This window comes from Ursus arctos, unplaced genomic scaffold, assembly GCF_023065955.2.
Source record: "Ursus arctos isolate Adak ecotype North America unplaced genomic scaffold, UrsArc2.0 scaffold_32, whole genome shotgun sequence".
Lineage (NCBI taxonomy): Eukaryota > Metazoa > Chordata > Mammalia > Carnivora > Ursidae > Ursus > Ursus arctos.
Window position 1 is genome coordinate 24,989,108 of NW_026623008.1, and position 18,928 is coordinate 25,008,035.

At 50.5% G+C, this 18,928-nt stretch overlaps 1 protein-coding gene across 1 annotated transcript in view; it reads right to left on the reverse strand.

Annotated features, from left to right (window-relative positions):
* CSMD2 (CUB and Sushi multiple domains 2) overlaps positions 1-18,928 on the reverse strand; it is a 513,762-nt gene that overhangs the window by 347,920 nt on the left and 146,914 nt on the right. The window contains 1 exon segment of the mRNA XM_057305507.1: positions 17,784-17,991. Coding sequence (XP_057161490.1) covers positions 17,784-17,991 — 208 coding nt within the window.

Below are 18,928 nucleotides of genomic sequence, written 5' to 3' on the forward strand. Positions count from 1 at the left end.
AAGGCCTCCAAGAGCCTGGCTGCTGGGAAGCTGACCTGCAGCGCCAACCAAGCCCAGCCCAAAGGGCAAAAGCAGCATGAGGGGGAGAATAGGAGCCGAGGCTGTGGGCCTGGGAGGTCTTCCACGACACCCACCCCACTCCAGAGCGGCAGAAAGGGGAAAAGGCTGGAAGGCAAAGGAACCCCGTGACCTTGGGCACGTAACCTCGTGTAGTCTCAGTTTCTCACAGTTACTTAAAGATGCAAAGGAAAGAATCAGTGTCGATGTCTGACGTGCAGTTGGCCCTTAGACAGCCCTGTCCTTGTCTTTTCTTCCTCAAATCCTCCAGGAAACAAACCGATGATTACCAAAGTGGGGAGGCGGCTGAGGGGAGACAACAGAATAGGTGAAGGGGATTAAGAAGTAAAAAACTTCCAGTTATATAAGAAATAAATCATGGGGATGTAATGTACAGCCTAGGGAATAGAGTCGATAATATTATAATAACTGTGTATGGTGACAGACGGTAACTAGACTTATGCGGATCATTTCATAATGCATAAAAATATCCGATCGCTATGATATACACCTGAAACGAACCGGATATTGTATGTCAATTATACTTTCACTAAAAGACATCAAAAATCAATTAATAATAAATAAATAAGTAAATCATTGAATACAGAAAACAACAACAACAACACCCTCCCAGTTCCAGGAAAATCACCTTGCGGGGCATGGATCCTGTTGGAAGGGAATCAGTGGTGCTGTGTTTATACCGGAGAAATTAGGAAGTCTCTGTGCACTAACATGCATGTTCCCAGCAGGCTGAGGGGTGAGGAGGGCGGTGAAGGACCCACCCCCTGCCTTACAAAACTGGGGCAGCTGAAGTTCAGACACGGAACACCCCGCTCAGAGGGAAGCGTCAAAGCCATAGTGTTCCTGCCTGTCTTTCTCTGTGTGCCCCCGAGGGTACTGCCAAAATGGCCCTGGGACCTCAGAGCTGCCTGGCCCAGACCATGCCTCCCCCTCGGGTCCAGGCCCCAGCTGCCTCCCTGATCCACCAGCTGCAGAGGCTGAGCCTCCCTAGCACCCGGGAACCACTGAAGGGAGCAGTGTGCAGCTGTCTGTCTGCTCAGAGCATGTGCTAGGAGGCTGCTGGAGTGGAAGGGGAGGGGCAGTGTGGACAGGGGCAGGTTGGGGCAGCAGGTGGGGCAGGGAAGTCCCTTTGAGGTGCTTTAGCCATGCAAGGTCAGAGAAAGGACAGAGGCAGGACTGAAAAGCTGGGAAGCTGGGCCCATTCAAAGTCTTCCACGCCAAATGTTTCTCGAGACTCTATGCAAGGCCCCGGCAGGGTAAGTAAGTTAACTAGATCATGTGATTAGTTGGCCGCACAGCCAGTATTGAACCCAACACTGACTCTTAAATCCATGCCCTTGGGATCTCTCCCAGGATGCCGGAGGGGAGATGTGGCTCCTCTCTGCAGACCTGGGCTCAGGAACCAGAGCTGGAGGTACGGCAGGCCAAGTCCTGGCTACCTCCCCACTTGGGCCAGGGACACCTGGAGTCACGGCATCACGCAGAAGGACTACGGGCATCCCAGTAGCAGGATCAAGCCCCCTGGGAACCCAGCACGCACCTCGCTTGGGAGTTAGCCCCGTTGTTCTGCTGCCAAACGTCCTCTAGACGGGCCTGTCACAGACATCCTCCAAGGTTGTATATCTACTTCACAGAGCTGGCGGTGTAGACCTCAGGAGAGAGACCTGGGGGATGGGAGAGGCACCGCGCAGAAACCACGTGACCCCCTCCCCCTACGCGGGGAGCAGCCTGCAAGGTTCAAAGGCATGTCATAGGGGCAGAGAAGACTCCAGCCTAGTTCAAAACTGAACGGTTGATTCAAAGGCCAGGGACTGGCTGCAGCTCAGACTATCCTGGGACATGAGGAGGAGACAGAATCTGGGAGGCATCCGCAGGGCGGGGTGGGTGCGGGCTGCGCTCTGTGGGCTGGGACCCAAGACAGACTCAGCAGGGCTCATGAAGGGAGGGCAGAGAAGACCTGAGACTCGAAAAGAGAAAACCAAATAGCCACATCATTGATGGGGTCAGAACTGGAAAGGAATCAGAGCTCAGACGAGCAGAAGGGGGTGGGTAGACCAGGGTTTAGAGTCCAGAGAACAGGGGTCCAACTCCTGGCTCAAATGCTTGCTAGCTGTATGACTTCTGGCAGGTTTCTTAACCTCCTAGAGTCAGCTTTTCCACCTGAGAAACAGGGAGGATGACACATCTCTTCACAAGAGCTTTGTCAGGATTTAAATGAGATAACGTGCACGACACCCTTCGTACAGGGCCTGACGTGCAGCAGCTCTTGAAGATTATTGCACCTGTCAAGGTAGGTTAGGGCAGGAGGGAGGCAGATCATCAGACTTAAAGAGGCCAGACTGACCATATCAGCACCTGCTGAAAGGGCAAGATAGGATCCCGGGAGTGGCTGGCCTAGGGAGAACCGAGCTGAAGAAGACAGTGTGCAGGGGAGGAGAAGGCGAAACCTCTGAGACTCAGTTTCTTCATCTGCAAGGTGGGTATGCAAATATCTAAGCTGCAGATGGTGCGGAAAATTCGATGAGACGAGATGTGAGCTATCATTTGGCACAGGAACCAACGGGCTCACGGAGGCAATCAAGAGACCCTCGCCCCCCAGCGCCAGCTCGCCACCACCCAAAAGGAGGCATATGGCACTTGGTCTCACCCTGCCTGTTCTCAGAGCTCTTTGGTAACAGGACAAATGTCAAGACAAATAAACAGGCAAATAATCTCTTGATTATTCAACGAACTGTCAGCAAATCTTTGCCCTGTCTGTTGCCAGGACTTTGGCTGAGCACTGAGGATTCAGAGATGATGGGTAAGTTCATGCTTTTTAAGAGTTTCTGTTGGAAGAAGGGTGCCAGGGAAGCTAAGCGGTTTATACCAGTGCAGCAGGAGCCTAGCGGGGGCGGGGGGCAGAGATGCCAGCTGGTCTCAAGGTTTCAGAAAGGAGACATTGGCCCATCCCAGGTAGACCAGGAGGTGAGGCTAGATTTCAAAGCCAGAGGGTGAAGACTTTCTAGTTCAGCATCATAATCGCGGGGCTTATCGCAGAGCTTGACACAGAGCAGGCTGGCAAAATCATTTGTTAAATAAATTAATAAAAGGTAATAAAAAACAATATTTTGGAGGCAGTGTGCCTCGTTTTATGTAAAAGATGTGCTTGCCCAAACTGGAATGTAAACCATAATCAGACATATAAGTCAAAGTAACCCCGGGATTTCCATGCCAAGAAATTCGATAATGGATCCCTTCCTAAAAAGATGAATCATTTCATAACGGGCAAAAGTCCACTCCTTCTATATTACTGCTCTGGAAAGACTGGTTCTGTTTAGGTCCAGCGTGGCTCTAAAATGTGATCTGCTTCCAAACACCTAAGAGAATGATTACAAATACCGAATTTAGACCTACTCAGAAATTGCAGAGGTAGTAGCCTAGGGTAGGACCCAGGATTCGGCATTCTAAACACCTTCCAGGCAAGTCTGGGGAAGACAATCAACTCGTGAGAAGCCCATTTCCTATTTCCCTCTTTGATGTCCTTCATTACCTCCTTCCTAAAAGCCTAGCAGGCTCCATCAGTTCATGATTCTCCCCTTTGATGCACAGAGATCCCATGGGGAGCTTTGATGCCTGCCTGGGTCCCACCCCTGGGCCGTCTGACTCAGTTGGTTCTAACAAACATCAGGGCTGCACTAACTTCACCAAATCCTGTATCCCTGCACCTTTTCTCAGGCCCAGAGATCAATGTTAGCAGACCCCTCTGGCTTTCCCTGAGTCTCCCCATCAGCCATATCTCCAATGACCAGAAGGGGCATCTGGAAGAAAGACGAAGCCACATGCAGGACCGGCCTTTGAGGATGGAGGCTGCAGACTGAGGATGAAAAGGGTCCCCAGCGGTCACCGAGTTCACTCCTGGCAATGGGGAGCCCGTTCATCACCCTCTGATTGCCTTTTCTCCTGTCTCCCTGGGGTCTGTAGGCAGGAGGCAAAGAGTACAAGACGGTCTCCTGGTGGGACAGGTTGCTGGCAAATTGATTCTGCCCCAGCCCCGGGGCAGGCAGTGAGCAGTGCCCATCAAATCTCTCACCTCCTTATCGCCAGGCCCAGCATGCTGCTGCTCAGACTAGGCGAAGGGAACAGCTGGAACTGAGGTGGCTGCAGAAATTGACATCAGGTGCCAGACATCCATTTGCTTAACAAACTGGCTAATTTTAACCTCTGTCTCCCAGACCAAAACTCCTTTGAAGGGAAGGAACAAAAAAGAAAGAAAGTGATATTTAACACATTTCTATTTCTGTGCTACTCAGTCTCTCTCTGAGGTTGCAAGTTGGAGCCTAATTGATTTCTTCGTCAAAAGGCGGGGGGGGGGGGGGGGGGAGCCAGAAAGGAAAAACAAACAACCGAGAAACCTTAGCTCACTCCCATTGCAATCAAACCTCTCCAGTTCTGCCGACTGCTGAGCTTTTTATTTTTTAAGACTGGCCAAGTGACTTGCATAATTTAAGATCCTTTCTAGCACTGATCAGCCCGCTCTGGCCAAGCAGTTTGCTGATTAATTATTAATCAGGCTGAGTTTAGGATGAATAATCAGCAAGAGTCAGGGCTAATTTGCAAATGTCCCCCAGGAAGGTTATCACTTAAAACCCTTGGTGGAGAGGCTCAATGTTAACCTTTGCAATTAGCCACAGGACATTGGTACTGGTGAGAAGCAGCAGGTCTCTCCTACTAACAAGTCAATCTTGGACACCTACTAAGTGCCAAGCACAGCATTTGGGGCTTTCCAAGGTTCTTCAGGCGGAGACACACGTAAGCAAGAAAATATCCCGTATGGACGAATGCCTAAAATAAAGCAAGATGCTGGGACAGCGAATGAAGGTTACTTTTGATTGCATGCATAGGGGAGGCCTTTCTAAAGAGGGAAGATTTAAACTGAACTTTTGCATTCAAAAAAGCTGGGTCTGAAAAAAAAACAACAACTTTGAAGGAAGAGAATCTTAAGCCCTGGGAATAGCTAGTGCAGAAGCCCTAGAAAAAAGCCCGCTTGGCCCACCAAGAGACAGGAGGAAGGCGAGTGTAGCTGGGGCACAGGGAAGGGCGTGAGTGGTAGGAGGGAAGTCAAGGAGGTGGGCAGTGACCCAGTAACGTGGCGTCTTGTTGTAGGATTTTATTCTAAGCATGATGGGAAGTCGTTAGCAAGCCTTTAGCAAGGGAGACATGATTTGATGTCGATAAACATCAGTCGCCCGAGTTGTTGCATGGAGAATGGGTTACAGGGGGGCGGAAGCAGGGAGACAGGGCCATTGAGCAGGCAGAGATGCTGGGGCACAGAATGGGCGTGAGCACTTCCTCTAGGGAACAGACAAGAGGTGGAGAAGGCTGGGCGGAGGACAGGTTAGGGAGGGAATGAGAAGCCAATGTCCACGGACAGAAGAACGGATTAACAAGATGTGGTATATAATACCACAGAGTATTATTCAGCCGTAAAAGGGAAGAGAATTCTGGGACGTGCTAATATGGGTGAACCTTGACAACACTAAGTGAAATAAGCCAACACAAAAGAAACAAATACTGCATAATTCCACTCATATGAAGTCCCTAGACCAGTTAAACTCATAAAGACAGAGAAAGGGTTCTCAGAGGATGGGAGCAGATGGGGTGTTATTCAGTGGGGACAGAGGTTCAGTCTGGGAAGGTGAAAAGTGTTCTAGGGATGGAGAGAGGCTTTGGTTGTACAACCATGTGAATGTACTTAGTGCCACTCAACTGTAAACTCAGAAATGGTTAAAATGGTAAATTTTATGTATATTTTACCACAATAAAAAAATCTGCTTGGAAGTGTTCATTTTGAGATTCTTGTTAAGATTCTGAGGTTCCTGTTTATATATATAAATTTTTATACATTCATATAAAATTATTTATATTTTATCTATAATATATAAAAATATATAAGTATATATTTATAAAATTATTTATATTTAATATATAAATATATAAACATAAATATGTATTTATAAATTATATATAAATATATAAATGTATATTTATAAAATTATATTTTGTATATAAAATATATAAATACATATAAATTAACATTTATAAATATATATAATATATATATTTATATATATATTATATAAATATTTATATATGGAGCCCAGTGGGTCCCTCCAGGCTGGACATCTAAACTGACAAATAAATGATAATGAAAGCCAAAATGTAATTTGTTGAGGTTACCTGGAAAAGAGGGCAAATGGAGACGAGGAGGGTCCCAGGACCCCCTGGGTAGTCCACATGTGAGGGCTGGACAGAGGCTGGGGGAGACAGGACAGGGGATGGAGCAGGAGTGCCCACAGGTAACTAGCTGTGTGGCTTCCTGTCAGCCAAGAGAGGGGAACAGTTCAAGAAGGACAGATGACCAATGTCATGTGCTGCCCAGAGGCCAAGTCAGGTGACCAGGGAGAAGCAATACTGGATGTGGCAATCTGGAGGTCACTGGCAATCTCATCAAGGTCCGTTTTAGTGGCAGGTGGGGCAGACACTGAGAAAGGGTCTGTTTTCAATAACCGGCAGTGGCTGAATGGGAATGAGTAATGGGATTTTGGGGCGTGCTGCTTTTGTTTTGATTTTACACAGTCGATATTAGAACATGTCTCTATGCTGTTAGCAGTGTTCAAGAGAGAAGAAAATAATGGATGCAAGAAAAAGGAGATGAATTTAGCAGGGCAGTCTGGGAAATAGGGGGTCTAGAACATAATGGGCAGGGCTAGCCTTGGACATCTCATCCACTGTAATATGAGGTGTGGCAGAGACACTGACTCACCAACCCTTTCATCTGCTCATCATGTTTCCAGGCTCCTTTGCAGCTAGGCTGGACCACGTGGCTATTTCTGGCCAATGAAATACGAGTTGAGTATGCGTATCGTATCTGGGACGGGGCAATGAAAAGTGCGTGCTAGGTTGGAGAACCTGGAGAACCCTGCCATGGCATTGCAGAAGGCCACACATTCCAGAAGACCGTGGAACTTCCTTGAGCCTGGATACCCACCTGCATTACTATGTGGATCAGAGCCACTCGGGACTGACCCATGGCAGGAAGGTCGCATGAGTGAAAAAGAAACCTTCGCGGTATTATGCCATTGGGTTTTAAGGTTAATGAAGCTCAAAGCAGAAAGCGGTAAGAGTTGAGGCCGGGGTGAGAGGCAAGGGTTGGATCAAACAGGGCCTTATCAGTGGCTGGAATTTTATGCCACAGACAATGGAAAATGATTGAAAGCTTTTGCCTGGGGCTTAGCATGTCAGATCTGCATTTTAATTAAACCATTCTGGTAGCAGTGGGGAGGATGAATTGAAGAGTGCCAAGAAGCTGGGAGATCAGTCAGGAGGTTATTACAACCCACAAAGAAGAAAAGATGAGGGGCTGAACTGGGGGAGTGGCAGTAAAGATGGAAAAATATGTTATAGGAGGTACACTGGGAGAACTCCAAGAACAGGGATGATTCCCAGATTTCTGGAAGACTTGGTCAAAGAAGGTGATACCATCAACTAAGAAAGCAAACAAACTCTGACCCTTTTAGTAGCCAATGATGAGTGACCTTGGGACTCGCTCACTCGGGGACACTGGTGGACATCGAGGTGGAGACGTCCCACAGCTAGTCGGCTCTACGGTTTGATTCTCAGCAGGAGGCCAGGCTGGGGAGCCAGATTTGGGAGTTCTACACAAGCAGGTGGTACCTGAAACCATGACAGCAGATAGGCGTACCATGGGAGAGCGTATGGAATGGGAAGAGCAGTCAGTAAGAACAGAGTCTTGGGGACATCAAAGGAAACAGAGAAGGAATGGTCAGAGAGGTCCAAGAAGCATCGGAGAGAACAGCATAAAGCAAACAGAAAGTTCTATAAGAGAATAACCAACAAGGTAAAGGATGAAGAAGTGCCAGTAAGAAGAGACCTAAAGACTATCTCATGGATTTGGCACTGGAAGTGGTTAGTGTTGGGGTGAAGGGGGTGGTTCTTTGATGATGATCTTAATGTGAATGTTTTCAGGGGAAGGCTGGGGCTAGAAGCCATGGAGAAGGACGTGAGGAATTAATGCGGAGAGGACTTTGAGCAGACCACTTGTCTGAGACCTTGGATGAGAAGTTCCCAGAGGGGATAGGGTTCTACTGCAGGAAGCCTCCCACTTTTCAAGCCAACCTGGCCCTCTCGCTTCCCAGATGATGAAATCTGCTGAGTTCAACAGTGATCATCGGCCATTTCCTCAGATTGTCAAATGCTAGTTTTCAGTAGGAATCCTGCTTCCTTAGTGAGTCTGGGAGTGTCACACACGGGGCCCCCCAGCCACCAAATGAGGACAAGCTGAGATGAAGGAATTCTAGACTCAGGGTTAGAACAGGTCAGGTTAGCTTAGGTCAGGCTCAGGAAGCCAGAAAAGGTTGTAGGAGTAAGAGACAGGCACAATCAGAATGAACCAGGGGATAAGCGAGGCCAGGAGTGAGTAGAACACACTGTTATGGCCAAGCTTCATGAACACAGAGACCGGTATTGGGGTCTTGAACATTCTGAATGAACTGATGTCATTCTGGAAGGCAGCTTTGCCAGAATGCGAGGCCTCTGGAAGGGCCCAGAACAGTTCCTTCCATCTGTCTTCGAGGCACCATCAGGCATCTGGCAGCTCCTCGAGAGAGAGAGGTCGAAAAGAGCATCTTGTCTGGTGCCCTTCCCAGTCCTGGCACGGGCCCCTGCACGACGACGTACTTAGTACAAACCTGTTGCATATAGTCAGAGCAGAGGACATACTCCGTACTAACCTACTGCATGCAGTCAGACCCACGGGGGGCAGGACAGCTGCCTGACCTCAGCTTCCCATGCAGAGAACTTGGCCAAACCACAAGCCCCAGCCGAGCCGCTGTGCCAACAGTGGACAACCCCGGCTCACTTCCTGCTCCCTCCAGCTGCGGCTTTTGTTCTCTTTCTGAGAGCAAGTTCTCACCCAGGGAAGCGAGGAAGTCACGTTGTTGCTCCGTGGAGAGTGCAGAAGGCCCGGACTCTGCAGACGTGTTCTGTCAGCGGCGTGCTAGGGCACTAATCCTTTCCTACTGCTCGGCGGTGGGGCTGGGAATGCTATTTCCAACTCCGAGAGATACGGGAGATGAGATTTTAAAGGGCTGGTTATTTATGGCCTGGCTCCTGATGGATACAACAGATGCAATTTCATGGGCTCCATCAGAAGAGAACAGCTTCTTGGGGTGGCTCAAAGCATTGTGATGTGGCAGGGAAGGAGGGGGGAGGCAAGAGCCTCAGGAACCCACAGGAAGGCAGGAGCTTCTGCGTCTCAGCTGGAATAGGTTCATCCCCCTCCTGGCTCCAAGTGCCATTGGGTTCAGCAGGCTTGGTCATGCACCATCTCAGCTGCCTCCCGAGCTTCTCTGCCAGCTTGAGACCATGACCCTGCCCTGCTCTTGACGTTCAAACAAACCGAAATCCCAGAGGACAGGCATTAGGCCATGACCCTCCCATGTATGAAGTTTAAGGACACATAAGGCACTGTGATGATGGGTTTTTACAGGTGCAATCCCCTCTGCCCTGAATGCTGATCCCTGAGTCCTTCCCGTGGTGGCTCTTTCTCAATAGTCAGGTCTCAGCTTCAATCTGACCCCCTCCGAGAGGCCTCCCTGACCACTTTATATTAACGGGGCCCCCACTGCTCCTATTCCCCATCTTGTTCGTTTCCTTCATGGCACCCAACACAAGTGTATTTTACATTTATTTTGTGATCTTATTAATGTCAGGCTCTGCCGAGTAGACCAGAAGTCCCACAAAGGCAGAGGCTTTATCTGGTTCCTCCACCACTGTATGCCCATGCCAAGCCCAATATCCAGCAACTGAAGCCCTAAGTGGTCTGCTTGAATGAATAAATCATGGTAGAAGGTGTTGGTGATAAAGACGGAGTCGGTAAGGGTGACCATGATGATGAAGGAGACACTGTTGAGGGTGACGGTGCTGGTGTGCTCCTGACGATGACCTTTCAAAGCCCAGCCACGGTATTTAGCCCAACACCAAACTTGCCCGGCCTAGCCATCGATTCCCCCTGACCATCACCTCTGAATCCTCAAAAGACTATAGGTCAGCACTCAAGCGCACCTGTGTCCCTGTTCCCAAGCCCTGCTCCTTCTGCTGTGTCCCTCTGTTTGGTAGACAACCCTACCACGGTCATCAGCCAGGAACCTGGGAATCAGCCCAGACTCCCGTCTCCATTCCTCCTTTCCAGTGAACCCCCCAAGGCAGCTGATTCTGCATCTGAGATGTTTCTCGATGTCACCCCTTCCTCTCCATCCCTTCACAGCTGCCCTAATTCAAGGCTGGATCGTCTCTTGCCCGAGTGGTCACAAAAAAAAGGTTTTATAGCTGGTTTCTGAGCCTTCCAGTTGGAGCCAATTAAAATTTAGAGTGATTGTGTTACCTCTCCGCTTGGAACACTTCCATAGCCTTCTACAGTCTTTGGAATCCTCTCCCAGCTTCTGAACACGGAACTAGGTTCTTCCCGACCCATGCTCTCCCTGCACTCACCCTGCACCCACCTGCAATGCCCCCAACGCACCAAGGCCCTTTCCTGCTCATGACAGCGGTAAACTCTTGCAACTCAGTTAAATTAGAAAGTCACCCCCTCTGGGGCTCATTTGTCGCAGTCCTTCCAGCAGCCCCTCCCAACCTGACAGGAAGGCTCTGTCTTCTCTGTGACGCAGTTTGCTTTTCGCGAACCACCCTCCTCCGCTCCCAGTCCGGGAGTTGGAGCAGGACAGAGAGTCAAGTGACCTGGGCCTGGCCCCTGAGAACACTCAAGGTGCATCTTAGGGCTTTTGTGGGAACCATCAGGAACGAGAAGCTTCCTTTTTGCTGGGATTGCTAAGCCAGCAGAATGCTCAGAGCTGATGGTGGCTGCCTTTGCTACCTCATGGGGAAAGCATCCTGAGGAAGCCGACACATACGAGAGCCAAGTGGTGGGAGGGAGAGAAGTAGATTCTGATGATATTATCTGCATACCTTGATCCAGCAGTCCCTGAAGCCAATCCCTCGACTTTTCAGTTACAGAAGCCAGCGCCTTCCCTTTTTACCTTGAGTCAGCTGGAGGTGGGTTTCTATTTCTTGAACCAAAAGAATACTATTACATTTCTCTTCTCAGTCTCCACGGGAGCTTCTTTATACCTTTTAGAAAGGCACCTAACATATGATATTGTCAAGCATTTAATTATATTCTGCCTCCTCGCCCTGACTGTGAGCTCCAGGGTCCAGCATGATGCATGGCTGTTACATAAACATCAGTGGAGGGAATAAACAACTCCTTGGGGACGGGACTGTGTCTTTGTCTCCCCAGCACCTACAAGAGCCTAGTTCATAGGAGGCTCTCAATAAACGATTACCGAAAAAAAAATAGGGGAAAAGTAACAAAGAATGTAAATGATCTAAACCAATGGTTTAATAAAGCACATGCGAATGAGTAAATAAGTGAATAGTTATTATTAACAAATCCCCGTTGGCGTGCTGTTCTCATTCTAATTATATCTGAATCTAATGACTCCTGAATGAAATATCTAGTTAAAAGTCGCTGAGATCAAATGGTTCTAGTCGGCTCAAATTTCACGTGTAAAATGCTTAATGATTAAAACAAAGTGTTTCGAAGAGGAAAAAGAATGTTGCTAGCAAAGTTTTCAAACTGAATGTCTGTAAAGTAGACGGCAACTTTTGTATCTCCACCTATAAAAACAAAAGCAAAAAAAGCAAGGGGAACAAAGGGAAGAAAAACCCTCAAAGCTGGATCCAGAGGGTAGGCTGAACCCGCTCTCCAGGGAAATTCTCTTTCTAGAAACAGCCCAAGTCTACTGGGTGGCCCCAGGGGGCAAGAGATCCAGATGGGTCCAGCAGGTTCTCTTCTATTGTTCTCCGGGAGGGGGGGAGCCACCGAGGCTCAGAGGCAGATGGTAGAACCCCCCGGTCGGTGTGCCCTGGAGAGAGTCCTGGGACCACTTCCCTGCTCTCTATCTCAGGGATCAGGGGAGTTCCCATGGTGGGTAGGGTGCCCAGTAGCAGCCCTAGGATGAGGCTCTCCCTGTCCCCTTCTCTCCCATATCCAAATGGTACCCACCCTTCGAGGCCTGTTTCAAATGCAGCCCCTCTCGAGGCCTTGGTCCTCCCACCTGAGGGCAGGATCCTCTTCCGAAGCCCTGCAGCGTGCCCTCCTTTCCCTCACCACTTCAAAGGTTTGGTGGAGGCAAGTCTGTCACATAGAGGTCCGTGGGGGCTTGGCTAAGGGTGTGGGGACACGGAGACTGTGCAAGCAGACAGCAGATGATCCGAGTGAAACAAACAGTGGAAGTCCAAGTACACTGAAGGGGGCAAGGAAGAGAGGCTGGGGATCACTGGCAGAGGCTGACCACGGGGGTCACAACCAGGAAGACGGCGGGCGGGGGGGGGGGCTGGTTCTAGGATCTGCACAGAAATCCCACATACCGGAAGGAGCTTTGAACTCCTTCCACCAGCCTCCCTGCCACAAACACACCCCTGCGGCTGGCCCTTTGGCCGGCCCCCAGGAAAAGGGTGGCTTCTGTTCTGAGCACAGGTCAAGCCTTGCCTGCCCTTCCTGCTCCAGGAGGAAACTGCCACCTGGGGAAGGAGAGAAGCAGAGAAAGAGAAGGAGCAAAGGAGGGAGGAAGGCCCAACTGCACTCTGCAACGTCATCGATTAGAGCCAGCGAGAGGGTGCCGAGCAGAGCTGTGCCTCCCCTCTGGGTCTGGGACAGTGCTCTCCTGAGTTTCTCTCCAGACTCTCTGCCCCTCTCCCCAGCGGGCCCCTCAGGGCAGGCGCTGTGCCCGACCCCCAGCCAAGTCCCCCCTGTTCCTAGCCCTCCCCAGAGCAGCCACTGTCACCACATTGGTCCACTCCCCTCTTCTGCTTTTCTTTAAAGATTTATTTATTTATCTGGGGGGGGGGGCGGGAGAGTGGCAGAGAGAAAGGGAGAGAGAATCCTCAAGCAGGCTCCCCGCTGAGCACAGAACCCAATGCAGGGGCTCGATCCCAGGACCCTGAGTTCATGACCTGAGCTGAAATCAAGAGTCGGAGGCTCAACCAACGGAGCCACCCAGGCGCCCTTCTTCTGCTTTTCTAACAAGGCAGCTCGTTGGCCAGTCTGGGGCTGGGTCCAGCCAAGAAGAGGCGATGCTGCCTGCCACGTGCTCACAAAATGGGGCTCTGGGAAGACAGTTTCAACAAAACCCCCGCTCTCTCTTCTGACCTTTGCAAGGGCATCCTCCAGTCTGACGCAGGGGCTCTCTGCCAGGCCACCTTCCCTGGCCTTCCAGGCAACTCCCCTGGGAGCTGCATCAGCTGGCGAGACCAGGCTGTGCCTTTCTGCCCGGCGAGAAGCCGCTGGGCTGGTGGGCTGGGAGGAACGGCCTCAGTGGCATCACTGAAAATGGGGCTACCAGGGCTCTGAGTTGCTGGAGATGCCTGATCCTACGTTTTCCCCTTCAAAGGGTGAGCCCGTGACTCTGGTCCCCATCCCAGGAGTGTTGTGCCTACTACGAGCCAGGCAGCAGCTTACACGTCCAGCCCCCTCAACACGCTTTGTAGGCTGGTATGACGAGCCCCGTTTTTCAGAAGTGGAAGGAAACCGAGACTCAGAAGTAAGTAAATATGCTTTAACAATTATTAAGAGGTGGATCAGGGTTTTGAGCTCAAATCTGTCTGACTCCCAGGCTTGCTGTGTCCCCAGTGAGATGCCAAGATACATAGACCTCTCTTCTATTCTTGGAGGGCACATCCGGCCTTCTCTCCTTCCTTAGTCCAGAGGCAGAGCCTTGAGAGACGCAAATGGACAGTGTCAAGCATGAGGCAGACGGAGGAGAGGAGAGATTCTGGCTCTCGTGTCTTCCCAGTGGGCTCTCATTGACTCATGTTCTCCACAATGGAGAGGCCGGCTGGGTACTGGGCTGACAATCACCCGTACTTGTTATGACATGATCCCGATACCCTCCAGGGACACAGAACCCAGGGTCTTAAACAACTGAGTTTTTAAACCCCAGCTCTGCCCCTGCTCAGTCCTAGCCATCTGAAACTGTCCAGGGGCCCCGTGAGGAACTTTAGCAATGGTGAGAGTATTTTCCTAGAATTTGAGGGGAAGGAATGGGGCTCCATGAAGGACACAGCCAACTGATTTGGTCAGAGCAGAGCAAAGACCCATTCCCCCTCACCCCCCAGAAGGATCAGTGAGAATATCTGGCCCTGAACTGAGTTCAGCGAACTAGAGACAGGAGTATGAATGCGTAACAGCGGTTCGCTTGGTGAGGGTAGATGGTGATGATTTGGCTGTGTGTGCGTGTGTGTGTGTGCGTGTGCGTGTGTGTGTGTGTGTGTGTGTGTAGTGGGGCAGGAATACCAAATACACTCTCTAGACTGTAACTCTTAGTTCAAACCCAGCTTTTGCTCACGGACAATCACAAAATAAAAATAGCAATTAATTTTGGAGAGTGTACATCTAAAATATTTGGGGATCTCTCAACACGTCAGAGGGAGAGGGTTTGGTGGTCACCATAGAAACAGCCCTTTCCTGCTCAAAGCGAGGACTGCCGGGTTCCCAGTGGCCAGTCACGGGCCAGGAAGCAGGAAGCCGCAGGGCACCGGCTGATGTCCGCGCTCCGCGGGGCTCTGCCGCTCGGGCCCACGCCGCTATTTCTGTGCCCCCCTCCTATCCTGTCTTTCGTTGTGCCAGCTCAAGGCTGCAAATGGATTATATCCTGCCACATTTTTGGCTTTGAATAGTCCTTTGTTTTATGAAATAATGTTCTGAGGAGTTGGCAGGGTTTTTTCCTAATGTCCTTACCTGGCAAAATAGAAAATGTTCAACCCTCTATTTCTCTAATTGTTTGGAAATTTTACTGGTCGGCAAAATCCAAACTGGAACCCCTAATGAACACTCTCCTGCTTGTATCCCACATGGGGAGGAGAAGAGTGGGGAAACTGAGTCAGGAACATCCCACGCCCCACCCCCATCCTGAATCAGTGGGAATCTGCTATCTGGGAAAGGAGGTAATGGATTTTTTCTCTCTCTCTCTCAAAACTGCCTCTGTCTTCTCAATAGGTGAAGGGAGGCCCAGTTGTTCACATTCATCTTTTCTAACAGGATCTGCAGTCTATGACTTGGCACAGAACTCAAGAAAACATCCTAAAATCTTAATGCATGGCGATATAAAGCAGCATTCTCATAAACCAGCAGCACCACATTTTCACAGGGACCCAGGGATCCATAAAGGAGAGGGGCAGGCGAGAGCGTGGGTTCTTCGCACACGTGTCCCGAGCCTCCACGTTTGTTTATCCATAATTGCTATGCAAGTATAAATTAGAACAACTGTATCCTGCCTGGAAATGGTGACACCAACCCTGTAAATAATTATAATTTAATCTTAGAGCAAAGAGTTCTGAATGACTCCCCTAACGATTTCCTCTGCTTAATTCCTTCCCCACCGAGTGACTTAATAGGAAAAGGAATAGTCTTTCAGATTTGTTTCACTCCAGAAGTTTGGACAACGTGTGGATTCACACCTGGGGGGGCAGAAGCGGTGGGAGACCATTTGGCCCATGGATAAACAAGTGAGTCGAAGAGGCCTTGGGATTGGAAGAGACGGAACTGGCAGGCCTATTCATCTTGGCATCTGTTTACGGAAGCGAAAACTTGGGAACAACCTAATAAGAGATCCGATGAGTAAACACTTGTCAGTCTGACGAGGGAATGCCACACAGCTGTGGCAGCCCTTCGCAAACGCGGCATGATGTAACGTGCTGTCATGGCTACGAAGATGGCCTTTCACGTCCAGCTAACCTGGGGTCGAATCCTGGCTCTGCTCCTTACTAGCTGTGTGACTTCAAGCAAGTGACACAACCTCTCTGGACCTCACTTTCCTCATCTGTAAAAGGAGGGAAAGGATGCTTCCTGCTTCATAGAGTTTCTATAAGGAAGAAATGAAATTACAGCGGTAAGAGCTTAGAACCAGCCTGCGACGTATTGATAGCAAATGCTCAATAAGTGACGCTATTATTGTGCCGCTTATGTTCTGGAAGCATCTGCAATGGTTTAGGGAAAATTGTCATTAGATAACGTAATGCTAAGTTAAAAATATATAACCACAGATAGATTTTAAGATCCTAATTTTGTAATATTAAAATATATATATAAATAGCCAGCTGGCTCGATCCAAGCAAAACAAAAAGGCCAAAGGGGAATTCATCAAACCCTTAATACTTCTTATTCATTGTTCCATACCTTTTTATGTTTTCTGCAAGAAGCATATGCATTACATTTACAGTCACGAAAATAGGTATTTAACGAAAAGAGGCAGGGGGACGGAGGGCCTCGGGCTGGCAGGCACTGGGGTTCCAGTGCAGAAGACAGGCACCCAGGCTTTCATCCCCACTCCCAGCAACAAATGTCCAGCCGCGGCCCCAGACTATTGACAGAACAGCCACCTGCCCACAGAGGTCTGTCTTTGGCTCCCATGTGCTTCCCTCAACTCCCCACCCAGGGGAGTGAAAGGTCTGGCCAAGTTCACTCAACAAGCTTATGACACCAAAGTCTTCTGACTCCCAGGTCGGATCGCCTTCCACTGTACCAAGACGTTTGAATTCTCTGGGCTACACCCGTCGCCAAATCTCCGAGTGCGTATTTGGGAGGATTTCAGTTCCTATTCTATCCCCCTGAAATAGTCACACTTGGCTCCTGCTGTGGGTTTGTCTGACTTTCTCACCCTCAAAGGACCCTGTCTTACACAGCTGATGTTTCTATCATGTGGCATGACACCTGGTCTGAAAGAGGTGTTCAATAAATGTGCCCCTGCCTCCTGTTTGCTTCCTCTCCCTCCCTTCCTCCCCACTCACACTGACTGCCACGTGTCCTTCCCAGGCACTGTCCTCCCCTGACTCTCAGACTCCTCGGCGACACACCCTTCTGTGGGCACTTGAGGTGCGGACACAGGCCTCCCTGCGCCCTCAGCCTGATAACACAGCCACGAGGAGATGACAAGAGAACATTCTAAGCCCCACACCACCATGCAAGGCTTGTCACCCAAACAGGAAGCTGGACACTTCCGGAAGCCAAGCTCCGCTCAGGCGTGTCCTGTGGGTCTAAGTCTGGGACAGTACGAGCTGCTAAGGCTGATAAGCCTTGTCATCCTTCTCTTCCTGAACCCATCAACACTGAGAGTCTCCATGGCCAGTAGAGCAAACCGCGTCAAGCCAGAACATCAGAAACCCAGACACAACGCCTTGCCCGCGGCAGGGCCCTGGGAATGGCCACTTAACGATTCTGTTCCCTTTGCTGGATGCTATGAATATGCCCTCCACAAACGCAACTGTACTTCCAATCATTGCACTGAGACCCTGTCCGTGGCCTGAGAAACAGGACATTTGTAGTCTCAGTGCAAGTCACTCCACCAAGGCCCATTAGGAAATTCTTTGCCAAGGGTACACTTCAAATCGGATACCAAAGTCACTGTAAAAATGGACCCCAGCTCTGAAAACATGCAGTGCGTTTTCATCACGATGAGAACCGAACTTGTCAACTGTGGGTCCAGGATGCGGCAAACGGGCCACGGAGCGCAGGCCCCGCCGCTGAGGAGCCCCTGCATCCAGGTGAGCCCCGGTTTCCCGGGACCGGGGAGGGGGCAGGACGGTGTGCTTACCACAGCGAGGAGCCCTCGGTGCCCGTGACTTCCAGAAAGTCGTAACCGTCTTCCAGCTGGAAGTCAATAAAGACCAGGGCGATGGTGTCCCCCAGCTCGGCCAGGACGGTCCACGTGCAGTCGGCGTTGTTGTGGTACTCCGAGGGGAAGTGGGGGCTGGAGATGATGCCGCTCTGGCCCCGCAGCGTCCCCCCACAGGCATCGTCCGCTGTGGGCACAAACAGAAGAGGCTCGTGTGAGCTGCTCTGCTTCCCAGGCCCTGGCACTCGTGGGCCTCAGCTATGACAGGCGGGGAGGGTCCCGGCGCGGGATGCACAGGCTGGATGGGCTGAGATCCTCGTCTGACCTGGCCGGAGAATAATGCCACCTTACCGTGCGTCAGGCCCTGTTCTGAGAATTTCAGATCTGACTGTGCTCACTGAACAGACAAGGAAACTGAGGCACAGGGCGGTTATGTCACACAGCCACTAAGCTGGGACCGAGCTCTGACATTCAGAGCACCTCCGGAGTACTACACGTACTGCCCTGCCGTGAGCAGGGAAGGACTCAGCTGTCACCTTCACGGCCACGGTCACCACTGTGGGGAACAGGATATTTCTTCCCACCAGATCTTAGGAAGTCTCCGATGTGGGGAAACAAAACAAAAACTCAACACACCTCCCTGGGGCGACACTCAAAGGGCTGCCTGGCCAGACCTCTGCGATCCTCCCTCCTGCCCTTGTCTGCAGGCCAGCTCTGTTCTCGCGCTGTGCACGGCCAGCCTCCTGCCCTTCTCACACCGCTCCCTCTGCCTAGGATGCCCTCTCTCCAGAGCAACTCTCCTCCAGCTTTGAGGCCTGACTCCAATGCCACCTCTTGAGAAAGCCTCATGTCCTCAAGTGTTTAGTGACTGCTCTCTCCTCTGGGCTCCTGCAGCAATGCGTCCAATGGTAGACACGGTACTTCACCCTGTCTGAGTGACCCGTTCATCCGTCTGTCTGCCATGCCGGTTCTGAGCTCCTCTGGAAACCCCCAAGGGCAGGGACCGTGTTTTACTCCTCCTGCCACACAATCTGGCAGTCACGCCGCTCCAGCCGAAACTCCAGCTGAGACTTGATATTCACAAAAAACGATCCGGGACACATGCTCTGACATAGAACAGTTAA